The sequence below is a fragment of the Corythoichthys intestinalis genome, chromosome 18 (assembly GCF_030265065.1).
Source record: "Corythoichthys intestinalis isolate RoL2023-P3 chromosome 18, ASM3026506v1, whole genome shotgun sequence".
NCBI lineage: Eukaryota > Metazoa > Chordata > Actinopteri > Syngnathiformes > Syngnathidae > Corythoichthys > Corythoichthys intestinalis.
In genome coordinates this window covers 33,355,001-33,372,762 of record NC_080412.1, presented here as the reverse complement: position 1 = coordinate 33,372,762, position 17,762 = coordinate 33,355,001, and the positions used below count along the sequence as shown (strand labels likewise).

The 17,762-nt window shown below is 38.5% G+C and overlaps 1 protein-coding gene across 2 annotated transcripts in view; it reads right to left on the bottom strand.

Moving 5' to 3' along the window:
- Positions 1-17,762, bottom strand: part of slc12a9 (solute carrier family 12 member 9) — a 40,171-nt gene that overhangs the window by 19,542 nt on the left and 2,867 nt on the right. For both annotated transcript variants that reach the window (XM_057820937.1, XM_057820938.1), the window contains exons 2-6: positions 6,152-6,381; positions 5,952-6,086; positions 5,740-5,877; positions 3,143-3,445; positions 2,953-3,060 (exon numbers count right to left, since the gene is read on the bottom strand). In XM_057820937.1, coding sequence (XP_057676920.1) covers positions 2,953-3,060; positions 3,143-3,445; positions 5,740-5,877; positions 5,952-6,086; positions 6,152-6,362 — 895 coding nt within the window. In that variant the 5' untranslated portion in view covers positions 6,363-6,381. The remainder of the gene's footprint in view (positions 1-2,952; positions 3,061-3,142; positions 3,446-5,739; positions 5,878-5,951; positions 6,087-6,151; positions 6,382-17,762) is intronic.

Here is a 17,762-nt window from a genome sequence, read left to right as displayed (position 1 = left end):
TGTCATTTTCTGCCACACATTGCCAGTCCGTAAAAAATAAAAAAGGCCCATGGTGCAAAAAAGGTTGGAGACCACTGCCTTAATTAATATTACTTAATGCATTTTTAGACAGTAACTAATGTTTAAGCAACATGACAATAATTCATTTAATCCCTTATCTAACCTTTATTAATATATTAATCAAGATGAGTTAATGCATTAGTTAATGCATTTTAAGACAATAAATAATGTTTAGGTAACATTACAATAATTCATATACGGTAATCCCTTATTTAACATTTAGTAATATATTAATTAACATTAGTTAATGCATTAGTTAATGCATAACCAGACAGTAACTAATAGTTTAGTAAAATTAAAAAAAATATATATAGCCCTATAAAGGGTTAGAGTTTGTTAACCTAAGCATTTATAATTTCTTAGTTAAGGGACACATGTGCTACACTTTACAATAAGGGTCCAAAAAGCATTCAGTAATGGTTTTTAAAGGGGGGCGGGGGGTTGGGGACTTAAGCATTTATAATTTCTTAGTTAAAGGACACATGTGCTACACTTTACAATAAGGGTCCAAAAAACATTCAGTAATGGTTAATTAAGGTTAAGTAATACTTACTTACTTACTCAAGGTTCGGTTTTAATACATACCGTATATATGTATATAATACATTACTTAACATTAATTCACATAGACATTAGTGCATTAATAAATAGCTATTAATATATACAGGTACTAGTAAGTGATTGCTATTTTAAAATGAGAAACATTGCTCTGTGAGTCCTTGGGTGCTGCTAACCTAACCTTAAGTATGGTATTTCACGTGAACGTACCTCATAAGTATTACTTGACCTTAATTAACCGTTACTGAATGTTTTTGGACCCTTATTGTAAAATGTAGCACATGTGTCCCTTAACTAAGAAATTATGAATACTTAAGTTCCCCCCTCCTTAACCTTTATTAACCATTACTGAATCCTTTTTTGACCCTTATTGTAAAGTTTAGTTCATGTGTCCCATAACTAAGAAATTATAAATGCTTAAAGAGCATACGAAATGAGAAAAAAAAGTCTTAAATGGCATTATTATGTGAATTACAATCATATTTTGAGACGATTCGACTATATACAACAATTTAGCAAAGCGCAGATGACTAGAAATTAGTCTTTTAATCTGCTGGTTAGCCACGCCTACCATTATAGGGCTTTAGCGTCCCCAACAGGTGGATGATGTCAGCGGTAGACTGGGCTCATCAGTTTTACTATTCAGCCCATTGAGGGGGAATTATTCAGAACGAGGAAAACGCGACGAAGAGAGCCGCAAAATGTCATTGTTTCAGTCTCTCTACTCCAATATTTTTACAGGATATTCGTTTTATCCAAGTATTTTTCCCCAATAGCTATATAAATGGCTTGAGAAAGACCAGTCAGCCCGTCGAGGGGGAACTATTCACAACGAGGAAAACGCGACGAAGAGAGCTGCAAAATGTCATTGTTTCTGTCTCTTTACTTCAATATTTTTACAGGATATTCGTTTTATCCAAGTATTTTTCCCCAATAGCTATATAAATGGCTTGAGAAAGACCAGTCAGCCCGTCGAGGGGGAACTATTCACAACGAGGAAAACGCGACGAAGAGAGCTGCAAAATGTCATTGTTTCTGTCTCTTTACTTCAATATTTTTACAGGATATTCTTTTTATCCAAGTATTTTCCCCAATTGCTAAATAAATGGCATAACAGTCTTGTGCTAAATGGAATATGAAATAATAAAAATGCATTTATTCAGGACGACATGGCAAAATTACTCCATAATGGTCAAAACTGTCGACTTCACCTTTACTGTCGCACCTCCCGAACGATATTTAATGACACCTAAATCGGACATATGTCATTTCCCTTCCCCGGCTTCGGAGAATGTAAACAAACCAAAAGGCGTGACAGCTAGCCGACATGCTAACCCGAACCGATTGATGTTTCAAAGTCTTCCAAGCGGAAAATCACACATAAATAGTCTGGATTATTTGACATGATGACTGGGTTGTCGATTGTCTTTGCGGATCGGTAAACCGCCCGGCAGAGAGCAATTTACAGTTCGTTCCCCGGAGGAGGGTGGCTGCAGTTGTTGTGCAGCTAACGTGCTGCTATAACGTGCATGAGGAGAGCTTTTTACATGCCTATCAATGATCAAACATAAGTAGTCCTTTATTTAAAGAAAGTTTGCAGTGTTTACTTTGTAATCGCTGTATTCATATTTGACATAATACAAAACAAGATGTTTACTCACTTCCTCATAAGTCCAATGGTCCCACAGTAAATATCCACGGTGAATGGGAACCTTTTGAAATTCCAAAAAGGCGCATACGCCTCTCCCTCACACAGAATAATTTTTCTGCAGCCGTTTGGCTGGCATGATGCGAAAAATAAACCTATTAATCCACAAAATCAGCTGAATCCTTCGTCCTCATAGACAACAGTACGCTGTATAGTGAAGAGGACGTCTTCTACCGTAAACGTCACAGCGCCCTCCTCCTCAATGCAAGACCGAAGCCGGAAGTCACTCATTTTCATGGCGCGGGATTAAAAAAACTAAATAAATATAGCGATCGCTTCCACACACATCAAAGCGGTCCATATCATTCAGTAGCATAAAATACCGCGTGTATTATGAAATAAACATGCTTTTTCGTGTCACATGCACTTTTTAAGTTAACAAACCCTAACCCTAAACCCTAACCCTATATAGGCCTGTATATATTTTTAATTTTACCAAACCATTATTTACTGTCTGGTTATGCATTAACTAATGCATTAACTCATGTTAATTAATATATTAATAAATGTTAGATAAGCAATTATATTAATTATTGTAATGTTACTTAAACATTAGTTATTGTCTAAAAATGCATTAACTTATGTAAAGTGTTACCAAAAAATCTTAGAAGCAGAAAAGCTATAACCTGACATGTTGGCTCCAGCCATGATTCCTGTGCAGCTGGTGAACATAACAGCAAACACGGTGGCAAACGACATGACTGTGTTGGTGCTGTAGTCCAACGAGTAACCAGCTGCAGGGTGAAAAAGTGACACAGTACAATACATTGTCGAGATTTATAAATATAATACAGCAAAGCACATGATAACACTCACAGCCAAGGTTGTTCTTTAGTGTGGTCAAGTTAAAACTTGTGTAGCTGGCGTTGTAACGCAGAGTCTGATTGCCGGGACCCGCGTGAGCGATGACAAAATTCTGAGGTTTCACCGCCAAAGAGCTGATGAAGACGGACAGCAGCGACACGGTGACCAGCAGCAGGATGCCGAAGCCCATGCGTGAGTAGATGTGAGCGCCCACCAGACACACCACGAGACACAGCAGGAGGACTACAGAAGCGTAGAGCACGGTGTACCAGTAACCCTGAGGGAGGACGTGGATGCCCTCGGATATGGATGTTTCTGAAACCAAAAAAGGGACGTTGGGAAAAAAAACGAGAAAGTGGCTACTGTTAGTAGAGGTGCAATTCATTTAGGTCAAAACACTCTTTCAGCTTTTAAAAATGGAAGACTATAAACCTTCATTCATCTTCCGTACTCCTTACCCTCATGTTTTAGATAATTTCACAACAATATGCAGCAGTTTCTCCTAAAAGTATAATACCAGTACAACCTCTAAACGTACTTGAAAGGTTGAATGGATTGTCCAAATAATCATCATCTTGGAAAATGATTTCATTATCCCCAAACATATTTTCAATCGAAGGGATAAGAAAGCTGTCTAAAATTTCAAAGTAAACTTGTGCATTTATTGAAGATTTAACCACAGCCATCTCCCCAGTGCCTTTGCCTGACATGCCATAACATCAAGGACTGAGGGAATTTTGATGTTTTTTTCAGGCAGTCATCTTTGTAAATCTCACTGGAACGGCATCAAACAAAAGTTCCAGCATCATCACCTTGTCCAATGCAGATTCTTGACTCATCAGTGAAAATAACCTTCAACCAGTCATTCACAGTCCATGATTGCCTCTCCTTGCAGTCTTGTTCTTTTCTGTTTAAGTGTCAATGATGGTTTCCTTTTAGCTTTAGTTGTTTGTCATGAGCTTTAGTTGTTTGTCATGACGTTTGGATGTCTACCAGAACGCTTAACTTTAACAACCTTGCCATGCTGTTTGTACTTGGTCCATATTTTTCACGTTGGATTTCGTATCGATACACAATAGCATAACTTTACATTCAAATAATCAGGAAATTTTCGTCCAACTATGATTTAGACATTTCTGCATCCATACAAAAGAAAAAAAAATCGGCTTTTACATGTTCTATATTGTGTAACATTTCAATTTAAAAATGACAAGGGCCAGATGGCAGGCCAGACCTGCTGAGGTGATATCGACATCGGAATTTAACCAAAATAATTTGTTATTGCAGTTAGAAAAATGCCAATTTGCCTTTTTTGGGTAAAATTACGATTATTTTGCAAGCTTTCATCAAGTATTTTTCAAGTAGCTTTTTTTTTACCCCCCCAAACCTGTCCTGTTTAGCTGTTTGACATGGAGAATGGAAGTCTAAGTGTCCGGTTGGTCTGAACCGTTTTAATGTTTCACATTGAGAGTATGACATACTCCCATTGTAATCATTCAACATACCTCGTTTACTATGACAAAGCAGCGAACAGGAAGGGGTTACGGAGGAACAGAAGAAAAGAAACAAGAGAAGAAAGAAAAGAAACACAAACAACAACCAGAAATACATTGAACGCCTACACTAACTATGAATATGTTGGTGCTATCGTCAGCTAGATGTATTTACGGTTGACACCATGTGGGGGGCCTATTGACCAGGGAAAGAAGGGGATGGGGGAGTCTATAAGCTAAGAGATTGAAAGGGGTAGAGTGTACACAAATCAGCTTTGTGATCTACAACCCAGTAATCGTGTGAATCCCTTGTGAGTGTAAGCTCGTTGGCAACCGACCTTAGCCACCCCACCGCCAATCCCGGCACCGGAACCCCCCACCTGAGCGCGCCCAATCACATCCAGCTGCACGCGAGCCCGTCCAAGCACGCGACGCCCATGCAGACGAGAGTCTGCTCATGGAGACTCAAATATGCCTAAGGGAGGGGCCTGTTTTGGTTTTAAGTCGCTAGCGGCTTTTGTTTTGAAAATAATTGAATTTTAAGTTTTTGAAAATAGGCCCCCGACAGAACAACCCCGCCCCCCATCAACTGAAGTCTATGACATGGACGCTCTTTGTCCCGTATTATTATGAAACGCGAAAACCTTCTTTGTAAAACGAACGAATACTGGTTTGGTGTTTTACAAGAATATGCATGGAAACGCATTACCACGCCTATCCTGCTTTCTGACCAATGAGCTGACAAAACAATGACAATACGAAATCTCACTCATCTCATTGGTCGAGGTACTGTCGCTTGCCATGATGATAACAAAAGACAGTGTAGGAGATGAGGTTTGAATGAATGTTGAGTGTTCAAAATGATGAACATTTATTTTCTTGTTCTTCTCTGCGTTCTTTGTTTTTACGAATTTTATGATATTTTGTGTTCTGTCACTTTGTATTTTTACATTATATTTGGAGTGATCATTTGCGTAAATGTTATTTTGTTATGTTTTAGTCCCCCAAACCAAGTTTTTAGCTCGTCGTTGTCATGAAAAAACTGTTCATCAATGAAATATTTTCGCTATTGTCATTGTTGACGAAAACAACACTGTGCCCCCAGAAACAACTTACCTTCATCCCTGCCAAACACATCAAGAATAGCTTCCACCAGACCAAGAACATATTCTCCACATGCAAACACTTTGGCCAGGAAGAACATCAACCCAATACTTCCTCCGAACTCCGGGCCCAGAGATCGACTGATCATGTCTGATAAATGAAGTCAAGCTTTTTCAAACAAAGGGAAGTTCAGCATAGAGATGCATTTTAATAGGGAAGGATACAGTAAGCGCCACCTCCCTGTATTGCCCCGTTGGTGGAAATTGCACAGATGGACAAAATGGTAAGCGCTATAATGATATAGGCTACAAACACCATGACAAGACCCTGAAGGAGTCCCGCGTGACCAACGACGAAACCTGTAACAGAAGCTTATGTTAAGTCAGGTTCACAGGCTGAAGAATTTTCTTCAAACATAGCTCACCTGTTCTCACGAACAACACAATGCTGAACATGGAGAGGATAGTCGGCACCATCACGCCAAAAAATGTGTTGAGTTTTCGGGGCTCTTTACTTTTTACTCTCGTCCCCGGTGGAGAATCGGGAGGCGTGTCCATGACAGTGCCGCACGTCGCCACTGCCATGGACAGACCGCACACCCCTGAATTGATGAGAGGGGTCCGTTCATTTGACATTGCCGCTTGTTAGTTCGCCCTGTGGAGCAGAAATCAGTGAAATGGAAATCAAAACTTTGAAGCCATTGAAAAGAACGCACTACTTGGCTGCAACCAGTAGAGGTGCTGCGTGCCAAGACAATAACATTGGGAATAGGGGTGTGACAATATATGGCGGAAAACACTCAGGTGACTTGAAGTTCTGCTCTGAGACCCCCAATTTTGAACAGGAGGGCATTTAAAAAAAAATGTTTTCAAACAGCGAAACCCTAACTGGAGGTGAGAGCACGCGAGAGCAGAATTAAAGACGCCACGATTTTAATGACATATTATCGCGCACCTACCGTAATTTCCGGACTACAAGCCGCTACTTTTCCCCCTCATTTTGGGTCCTGCGGCGTGTGCAATGATGCGGCCAATTTGTGCTTTTTCTGACAGCCGCCAGGCGCGCTCGAGCATGGAATGTGGGAGTGAGACACGTTGAATATATGCGTCGAGGAAGACGCTGGTTTACACTATTACCGGTGGTTTAACTGTGCGTTGTGCATGAATAGAGGTGGTGGACCCTCGTCTTTGTGCATCATCTTTGTGCATGAGTAGAACTGGCAGACCCGCATCATGGAAAATCCTAGAAGAAATTAAATTGGCCATCCGAGTTGTATGGAAGCTTATATGTCAAGCAGCGAGAGATCTTTTGCCAAGACTCGTCGCATGCGAAGAGCAGCTTTTGCACAGTATGCCGAGGGAGCCTGGCAGCGTGAAGCGGTGTATTGTGAAAGAAGTCCGCCATCACCAACAGGTTTCGAGGGGCCAGTCTGCTGCGTGACGAGGAGGATGGCACAGGCTCAGGAGTGAATTTGCCTCATTATGGGAGAAATTGAAGGCGCCAACGAAGGAGAGACTGAGTAGGTGCGTGGCAAAGTGTATCTGAGCATCTTCATAGCTGACACTGAGGGTGAAGACTTCCATGGTTTGAGTGCACAGGAGGAAGAGGAAGATGAAGATAGCTAACAAAGACTTTTATGTTTTTAATAACCAGCCCACTTAGTGCTGTTACCACCGTGTTGATGCTATGTAACTTCCATCCGCCGCTATATAACCGCCGTGTTTGCTGGCGCTGTTTGGAACGGAAAGTTAAGGTGTGTTATTAAAATTTTGAAAACTCTGTGTATTTCTTTGTCAATATCTCATGTTACTAAGTGGGCACACGCAGCTTATTGGCAGGAGAGGCTTATGTATGTACAAAATGGTTTTTCCTTTAAAATGTACTGGGCGAGGCTTGTAATCAGGGGCGCCCAATAGTCCAGAAATTACAGTACCTCTTTTCCATCCCAAAACTCCATGAAGCATGTAAAACCGAGTGTCAAGACACAACTGTGAATGGCCACAGCTGGATTTTTTGGGAATTTTAAGGGTGAAACATGGTAATATAACAAGGGTTGCGATGCAGAAATCGCAGACATCAAGGAGTGGTCGAGATCTTCATTTTCATATATTTACCCTTTTTACCGTTTTTTTCCATCTAAAATATTGGGGAAAATGCGACAGTAACGAAAAAAAAAATACAATTAATTTAATGCCATCAATATGAAGCAATCACCAGAGAATCCCAAAATTTGAAAAATAAGGTCCTAATGAAACCTTTTTTTCAAATTTGTAAAAAGAAAAGTCAAAATTAATATGTGTAATAAGTAGAGATGTCCCGATCGATCAGCATCCCGATCGATCGGGTCTGATCACGTCATTTTCAAAGTATCGGAATCGGCAAAAAAATATCGGACATGCCTTTTTTTAACATATATATATTTTTTTTAAATAAATCATTTTCTAATTGTATTTAACGTTACAGACATAATATGTTACACTCATCCAGAGTCTTAGTTTAGGCTTAAGGTAGGGTTATCAAATTTATCCCGTTAACGGCGGTAATTTTTTTTTTTTTAATTTATCACGTTATTAAAATATTTAACGCAATTAATGCATACGCTGCACGGCCCACTCACGCATTGTCGCGTTCAAGCTGTAATGGCGCCGTTTTACCTATATATAGGGCAATTCAAATACTGTGATACATGAAACGGTGATATTTTGGCTTAAGGTTATCATACCGTCAGAATCTCATACTGGCACATGCCTAATCGTGAGATCATCGTTATCGTGAGCTACCCAGAGGTTCCCACCCTTAACTGGGAAGGTGAGCTACATCCATTTCATATCAATTTGTTTCAGATTTTAGGAATAATAGGAATAATTCTTAGAGTTTTATTCATTTGGTTCAAAGAAATCTGGTCAAATTCCCTTCGGATGTAAAGTGTATCTCAAGTGCTTGTGGAGGCAGCTAACTAATTCATGTAGAATGTCACACACCAATACTATGATATAAATGATGCACCATCTGCTTATCATTTCCAAGCATTGTCCCTTATTAAAGAGTAAAGTTTGTTAAAGCACATTTCAAAAGGATTTAGTGAAAACAAGATCTAGTTAACTAACTCCCTCCCCTTTGTCGTCATGTTCCGCTGTCATGATAAAAGCTTTCCTGAAAATGTGAAGCAATGTCATTAAAGTAGCATTACATTATAAACATTCCATGACTTGTTTTTAGGGTCATCTGAGCATGATCAATTGCAGCAAATGTCATTTTATAAAAGCTTAAGAGTCACAAGTCATATGCAACAATTTGTCTGCGAAATCTCATTAACTCACTGGCTGCCATTGATAGTGACAGACAAACCAGAGTTGCTGTAAAAATGAACTGTTTTTCCATTGACCACACAGTAACTTTGCCAAAACACTTTCACTTTCAAAACAAACTATTATAATGCCATCATAAGCGGATTTTAAGGGGGGGGGGGGGCAGGCCCCCCCGTGGTGGCCGAAAAGTGTCATTGCATGAAATTTACTTTCCTATATATATATATATATATATATATATATATATATATATATATATACAGTGGGGAGAACAAGTATTTGATACACAGTCAATGGGAAAACCCATTGGCAGTGTATCAAATACTTGTTCTCCCCACGGGCGTTAATTAATTTTTTTAATTAATCACGTCAAAATATTTGACGCAATTAACGCATGCAGTGATTGACCCGCTCGCACATTGCCTCAAACAGATTACAATGAGGCCGTTTATGGACATTAAGAGTGAAGAGAATGCCACCGGCCGCTTGGGGGCAGCGCCGTTCCATACTCATGGTGTTTCTTCTAAACGTGGGAGAATTAGTAGTTGTGAGACGTTTATGCTGTATGCACAATGCGATGCAAATTGCTATTTGTGCTCCACACATATTTCGGTAAGTTTTCTTTCTTTTAGTGGCAATTATGTGTCTCTTGCTGTATTTTGGGTAAGATATGTACAGATATATGTTATACAGTAAAGGCGAGTGGACACAGGCGTTCTTTGGACTGCGCCGTTTATTGGCAAGAGCTTCGGCAACTCCTTCACAACAAACATAAGTATCGTTTAGTGAAAGCACAACAAAAATAATTTTACTATCTCTCCAAAAAAAAATAATGTTCACAAAAAGAAAAGCACTTCAGTCTATAGTAATGAGGCCCTATTCTGACACACAGTTAAACAACAATGCAAAATGAACTGGCATTCCATATCAAAATAGCTATGCAAAATACACGTAAAACTTAATCAGACTTTGGTCACTCTATTTTTATTTTATTTTTATTCTTATTATTATTGTTATATTAACTACTTTTGACTGAAAATTTTACAAATTTTATTAAAACAAAAACATGAAGAGGGGTTTTAATATAAAATTACTATAACTTGTAACTATAACATTTATCTTTTAAGAACTACAAGTCTTTCTATCCGTGGATCACTTTAACTGAAAGAATGTTAATAATGCCATTTGTGGATTTATTGTTACAATAAACAAATACAGTACTTATGTACAGTATGTTGTATGTATATATCCATCTTGTATCTTATCTTTCCATTCCAACAATAATTTACAGAAAAATATGGCATATTTTAGAGATGGTTTGAATTGCGATTACTTACGATTAATTAATTTTTAAGCTGTAATTAACTCGATTAAAAATGTTAATCGTTTGACAGCCCTAATATATATATATATATATATATATATATATATATACATATATAAGTTTTAAAGCAATAAAACTGCAACAAAAACAAATTAAATGAACCAAAAAAAATATTTTTAGAATGGGTCAAAATTATTTTTTGAACAGATCATGTGACTAGCACCTTAGACAGTCATTTGCCTTGCATATGATCCCCCCCCCCCCAAAAAAAAAAAAAAAAAAAAATTGAGGGAGGGCAATTTTATTTTCAAATGATTTTTTTTTTTTTTTTTTTTTTTTTTTTTGATTGAAGCAACTTTTAGGGTGGATTTAATGATTTAGGCTCAAATGTCCTACCCATAATATGGCCCAAACATAAAGAGGATTGCTTCAATCAAAGAAAACTTTTTCAATGAAAAATTAAGTGTTCAAATGCTAATTTTTCAATTTCAAATATTTTTTGCATTCAAAAACGTTTTCTATGATTGAAAATTTTTTTTGAATGATTTTTCTTTTTGAAAATATATATTTTTTGAAACAACTTAGTTTTTGATTGAATAATAAAGACAAAAACGTCCTAGCCAAAATGTGGCCCAAACACATATCAACATTACTTCAATCAAAAAAGTTGATTCAATCACAAAAAAAAACTTGGCTCCAATAAAACAAAACAAAAAATCAAGGAAAAATAGCTTTCACATGCATTTTTTTGAGTTTCAAAAGTTTTTTGAGTTTTTGGAAACACTTTTTTTCTTAATTAAAAATATATATTTTAATTGACGCAACTTTTTAAAAATTGAATAATAACGACACAAATCTACCTCCATATGGCTCCGCCTAGGGGATACGATTTTTGACCTGGGTAACTATATTGGCACAACACCGGCGGGCGTACCATATTCAATGGATGACGATCTTGGGGAAAAGTATTGCCCGAGCAGCCTGATTTAGAATTCCCCTCAAGAATGATGGGAAACAAAAAAACGCTCATATTCAATTTATTATTATATTCTTGTTAGTTAATTTTATTGCTGACACTGCATTTCGGGGTCATCAACATGTTGTGCCCCCCCTGACCCATAAGTCAAACTCCGCCTATGAATGCCATTCTAATTAAACGAATCCTCGAAGCAGCAAAATTTAATTCGAAGCTTTTTTCTAACCGAAGAACTTGAGTGAATCGATTAATTGTTGCAGTACTAGTTCAAATGGATTGGACGTCTATCGCTGTCAACGGCAGCGAATGAGTTAAACCCTCTGTAATCACAGTCACCTGATACAGAAATGCAGACATGATTTTGAATCAATCCAACACACATTATTCTGTCATCTGCATCATCCATGGACAGCAGAGGCCATGCCTTAGCAAAGAGTGATGAAAAGTTCAAACAATTACACACTAGCAGCAGGATTCCCAAGCTCGTGACGTTTGTGACGCGTCGTTCTTAATGAAGGCTGCTCACACCTTGGCTTGGAATTTGAGGCCAACTGACTCACAGCTGTGTGCCTTGTTTGGCATAAAAGAGTAGCGCGAGAACGCATTTCCTCTAATTTGTTCCTCTTTGTTGCGGGAAGATGCTTTTTGTAGACTGCAGATGAATAACTGAGGGTTAACAGGGTAACAAAAAACAGAGGGCACAATTACAGCATAGGATTATATAAGAATAAGGTGAGCTAAAAGTGAGTTTGGATGGTTGTTTGTCTACATCTTTGCTTTGCGATCGGCGGGCAACCAGTTCACAGTCTGTCTCTTACCCTAAATCAGATTATCTAATCCAAATGATGTTAACCATCATAAAAAGACAGTTTATTACATTACATGAGCTATCCCTCAAGGTCAAATTTAACCCCAAAGTACTGAAAGGAATACTTCTCAGGCAGACAGTGGTTCTCACTTTTGGGGTCCAGGGACACCTTCTAGCAGACAGGTTTATCCAAGGACTCCTTCATATTGCAAAAATCAATTCCCAACTAACTGTTTAATACAAGGAATTCAACCAAACTGTCTTAAATTTACCTCTACCGTATATTAAATTCATTCAATACAAACTAAAGTGTACCATGTGCACCTTATTAAGGATTTGGTCAATAATTATTGACATTTCTAACCACTTTAGCAGATACAGTGGTATGAAAAAGTATCTGAACCTTTTGGAATTACCCACATTTCTGCATACAATCACCATCAAATGTGATCCGATATTGTCAAAATCACACAGATGTAAAAACAGTGTCTGCTTTAACTAAAACCACCCAAACATTTATAGGTTTTCATATTTTAATGAGGATAGCATGCAAACAATGACAGAAGGGGGAATAATAACTAAGTGAACCCTCTGCCTAAGGAGACTTAAAGAGCAGTTGAAACCAATTTTTACCAAACAATTTAAGTCAGGTCTGTGCCCAATCACTGATGAGTGGTTTAAAGCTGCCCTGCCCACTATAAAACACACACCTGTTAAGAAATGCCTCGATGAGAAGCATTGTCTGATGTGCATCATGTCTCAGTCAAAAGAGCTGTCTGAAGACCTGCGAGCAAGGATTGTCCATCCATCCATCCATTATCTTCCGCTTGTTCCGGGGTCGGATCGCGGGGGCAGCAGCTTTAACAGGGAAGCCCAGACTTCCCTCTACCAGCCACTTCAACCAGCTCCTCCGGCAGGATCCCAAGGCGTTCCCAGGCTAGCCGAGAGACAGTCTCTCCAGCGTGTCCTGGGTCGTCCCCGGGGCCTCCGGCCGGTGGGACATGCCCGGAACACCTCTCCAGGGAGACGTCCGGGAGGCATCTGAACCAGATGCCCGAGCCACCTCAGCTGGCTCCTCTCTACGCTGAGGAGTAGTGGCTCGACGCCGAGTCCCTCCCGGATAACCGAGCTTCTCACCCTATCTCTAAGGGAGAGCCCGGACACCCTGCGGTGGAAACTCTTTTCGGCCGCTTGTATCCGGGATCTTGTTCTTTCGGTCACGACCCAAAGCTCAAGACCATAGGTGAGGGTAGGAACGTAGATCGACTGGTAAATCGAGAGCTTTGCCTTTCGGCTCAGCTCCTTCTTCACCACTACGGACCGGTGCAGAGTCCGCATTACTGCAGACGCTGCTGCACCGAGGATTGTTGATTTGTATAAAGCTGGGAAAGGATAGAAAACCATCTCTAAAAGTCTGGATGTTCATCAATCGACAGTCAGAGTTGTCTACAAATGGAGAGAGTTTGGCTCTGTTGCTTCTCTCCCAAGGAGTGGTCATCCACCAAAGAGGACGCCAATAGTTTAGCACAGAATACTCAGAGAGGTAAAAAAGAACCCTGGAGTGTCTGCTAAAGACTTACAGAAATCACTGGCACAGTCCAATATCTCTGTGCACACATCAACTATATCTAAACCCATGGCCAAGAATGGTGTTCATGGGAGGACTACACTGAGAGAGCCACTATGGTCTTAAAAAAAAAAAAAAAACACACAAAAAAAACATTGTTACTCGTTTAATGTTCGCAAAACGGCACTTGGACACTCCACGAAGTTGGAAAAATAATTTTTGGGACTGATGAAACCAAAGTTGAATTGTTTGAGAGTAACACACAACGTCACATGTGGAGGAAAAATGAAACCGCTCGCAAACATCAAAACCTTATACCCACCGTGAAGCATGGTGGAGGGAGCATCATGATTTGGGGCTGTTTTTCGACGTCAGGGCTTGGGCAACTTGCAATAATTAATGGAAAAATGAATTCAAAAGTTTATCAGGATGTTTTGTAGGAAAACCTGAGGCCGTCTGTCAGACAGTTGAAGCTAAGAAGAGGATGGATGCTGCAACAAGACAATGATCCAAAAAACAGAAGTAAATCAACTTCAGAATGGTTTCAGAAGAACAAAATACACGTTCTGGAGTGGCCAGGTAAAAGTCCAGACTTGAACCCCATTGAAATGCTGTGGCATGACCTAAAGACAGCGATTCATGCCAGACATCCCAGGAATCTGACTGAACTACAGCAGTTTTGTAGAGAAGAATGGGCCAAGATTAGTCCTGATCGATGTGCAACAGTTCGATGAGGCGTCTGGTTGAAGTTATTGCTTCCAAAGGGCAGGGGGCACACAAAATATTATATGTGATGATTCACTTAATTATTTTTCCCCTTCTCTCATTGTTTGCATACTATCCTCATTAAAATATGAAAACCTATAAATGTTTGGGCGGTTTTAATCAAAGCAGACACTTTTTCATCTGTGTGATTTTGACAAAGATCAGATCACATTTGATGGTGATTTTATGCAGAAATGTGAGGGATTCCAAAACGTTCATATACTTTTTCACACCACTGTAGTTCAAAACTAGAAGACATTGAAAAGCACTGAGAAGCAGACATAATTATCACAATATGATATGCATGACAAAGACTTCAGTCAAAGACAATCAGCAAATGAACTGCGCTAAACATTAGTGCTGCTGCTATCGATTATTTAAGTAATAGATTAATCTACCAGTTAGTTTGAAAATTCAGATTAGGAACATTTAATATGTTGCAAAATCAATTTTAGGAGATGTAAAACAAAGGCTTGCTAAGATTGCACTTTCAAAAGAGTAAATTAAAAAAAAAAAAAAATCCTGAGTGTTTTTTTGAAACTGCAAAATTGCACTTTCGTTTCATGAAAGCAATGAATGCTTTTAAAGAATAAATTAAAGTACTTCATTTTAGCCTCAAACGGTATAAAAATTCAAAAAAATGAGGCCTGAAGTACAACATAAGGCAATTTGCTAACTTGTATAGCCAAAATCCACTAGCGTAAATGCCATGAAATGCTAATGTTTTTATGTTTTTGCAATGCAAATCAAATCGTTCAAACACATATTCCCCAAAAAACTGCTAAATATAGCTCTAAACTAAATTATGAATCAATTAAAAAAAAAAAAATCACATTAGCTTAAACAAAAACTTACAACCTTATATGGTCTTAACAGGGAGTAGCTGGATCCAGCCATGTTAGATGAGTTGTGTCATGTTCACTAGAGGGCAGTGTATCCACCCAAATCAATCAACTTATTTGTAAACACTTTCAAAACAAACCATTACAACGCTACTTTAATAATGAATCCTCGAAGCAGCAAAATTTGATTCGAAGCTTTTTTTTCCTAATCGAATTACTCGAGTTAATTGATTAATCGTTGCAGTCCTACTAAACTTTACTCAAGCATATTCTACATGTTGAAAAATATGGACGTGTTGGAAACTTTTGTATCCAGAGTGTGCGCGACTAAACCTCAAAAATCTTATTTTTAGCCTTGATTCACCAACGTTTATACACAGAAAGCGTGAGAAATGCAGTATGCTTGTCAGAATGATGTGGTAAATCACAAATATATCCATGATTTTTTTATTAGCTCAAAGCTATGTTAGGAGGTTTGATTTACTGTAACTTGAATGTTCTAAGTAGGTACTGTATATAAATTTTATTTTGAATGTTACGATATCAATTTTCACAGATTATTTTACAGTTCCTAGAGTGAGAACTACTACTGTGTATGTGTACAGTTGCAGCCAGTTACTTCTTTCTGCAACCACAGATGTTATCTGACAAAAACACATTTACACGGGATGTTAACAGCATGTATGTGGTTATTAACCCTTTCATGCACGAATGATTTTTTTTTTTTTTTTGTCTTCTTAAATGTTTTTATTACAATCATATAGGGCAGGGGTCTCAAACATGCAGCCCACGGGACAATATTTTTCGGCCCCCATTTGACATCTTAAAAGTTGACTTTTAGAATTTATTACTTTTTAAGACATTTTAAAGACTTTAAAACAATAACTTATCTCGAAAACATGTCGCAAGAATTTTTGATGAAGAAAAAAAAATTATTTCACTGCAAACATGACCGCTTTGAGCCCCATTGTCCAATGAAAGGACAGATTTTGCACTAAGGGTAGGAACCTCTGGGTGCCTCGCGATATGAAATGATTTGCAATATAAGGCTCACAATAATGACGATGTCACGATATGGCGATAATAAAACAAAAATTATCGATACATGGGTCAGGAAATCATTGTATGACATTCTACAACAGAATTGGAATGAGTTTCTCACTAGTATGGCCGTCAATAGTAGCCAATGCCAGGCAACAAGTTAATTTTGGGGCATTTGACGACATTTCCTGTTGATTTTTGGTCAATTCCTTTTCCTGTTGTGGCATTTACAGCTCACTTAGGCATGTGCCGGTATGAGATCCTGACGGTATGATAACCTTAAGCCAAACGATCACAGTTTCAGGGTATCACAGTATTGCAATTACAGCTCTAAAATGTGTTACTTTAAAATATCGGTGTTAAAAAAACAAAAATCAATTGAACAGGATTTTTATTTTTCAAAACATTTTAGCAAATTAAAACATAAGTATAATGTTAAGTTAAAATATATTTTTAAAAAATGACAAAAATATTCTAAATAAAATTAAAATAAATGCAGTCTTTAGGTGAGCCTAATGCCACAGCCACTGCTCAACATTATTACCGTCAGAACAAAAGTAATTGAATTATTTTCCACAAAAACACATGTGTATGACTCGTATCATATTTACATTATACATACACTCTTTCTCAACACAGTTGCTAGAAAGAAAAAAAACAACACGTTTTACCACCGCTAGACAGACTAAACACGCTGGAGTTAACTCTCGTAGCCGGTGGGAAACATTCATGACAGTGTTTACTAACCTTTAATTTTGTATAAATGCGAAATCATATTGGAGGTATTGCCTCTTCGACAGCAACCCTCCGCAAACATGTTTTACATGTCGGCTGGCCCTCCTCCTCTAAGCCGCGGCCGTCTGTAACTTTTCTGTAGTCGAAGTATTCCAATACCAGCGATTTCGTTTTCTCTTCGGTGGGGGACAAAAGTTCAGGAGTTTCACCTCCTCCAGCCATTGTGTAGCACAGCTGACTCACTGACACTGAGCAAGAACTGGTGGGGGAGGGTTGAGCCTTGCAGCTGCAAGCGAGGGATTTCTCCATGTAGTTTTGGGACTTAAAAATTAGCTAACACCGTAGGGATGGCATGTTGGAAAATTTTTACGGTTTTGAAACGGTGACGTTTTCCTACCACAGTATACCTTGAAACCGGTATTCGACACATGTCTAGGGTCACTTACTGTAGATTTTGGTGCATTGACTATTGACAGGTCACCTCCTGTTGATTTTGGGTTACTGAAAATAAAGACGCACGAATGTCGCTGCCGGCCGCTGAGGTTGCTGACAGCGTACGGTATAACATATATTAATTGCAAACTCTCGTATTCAGTGCACGGTCATTAATAAAACAAAAACACACCATTAGAATTTTTACAGCAGACTGCAGTGATTTCCCTGGCATTA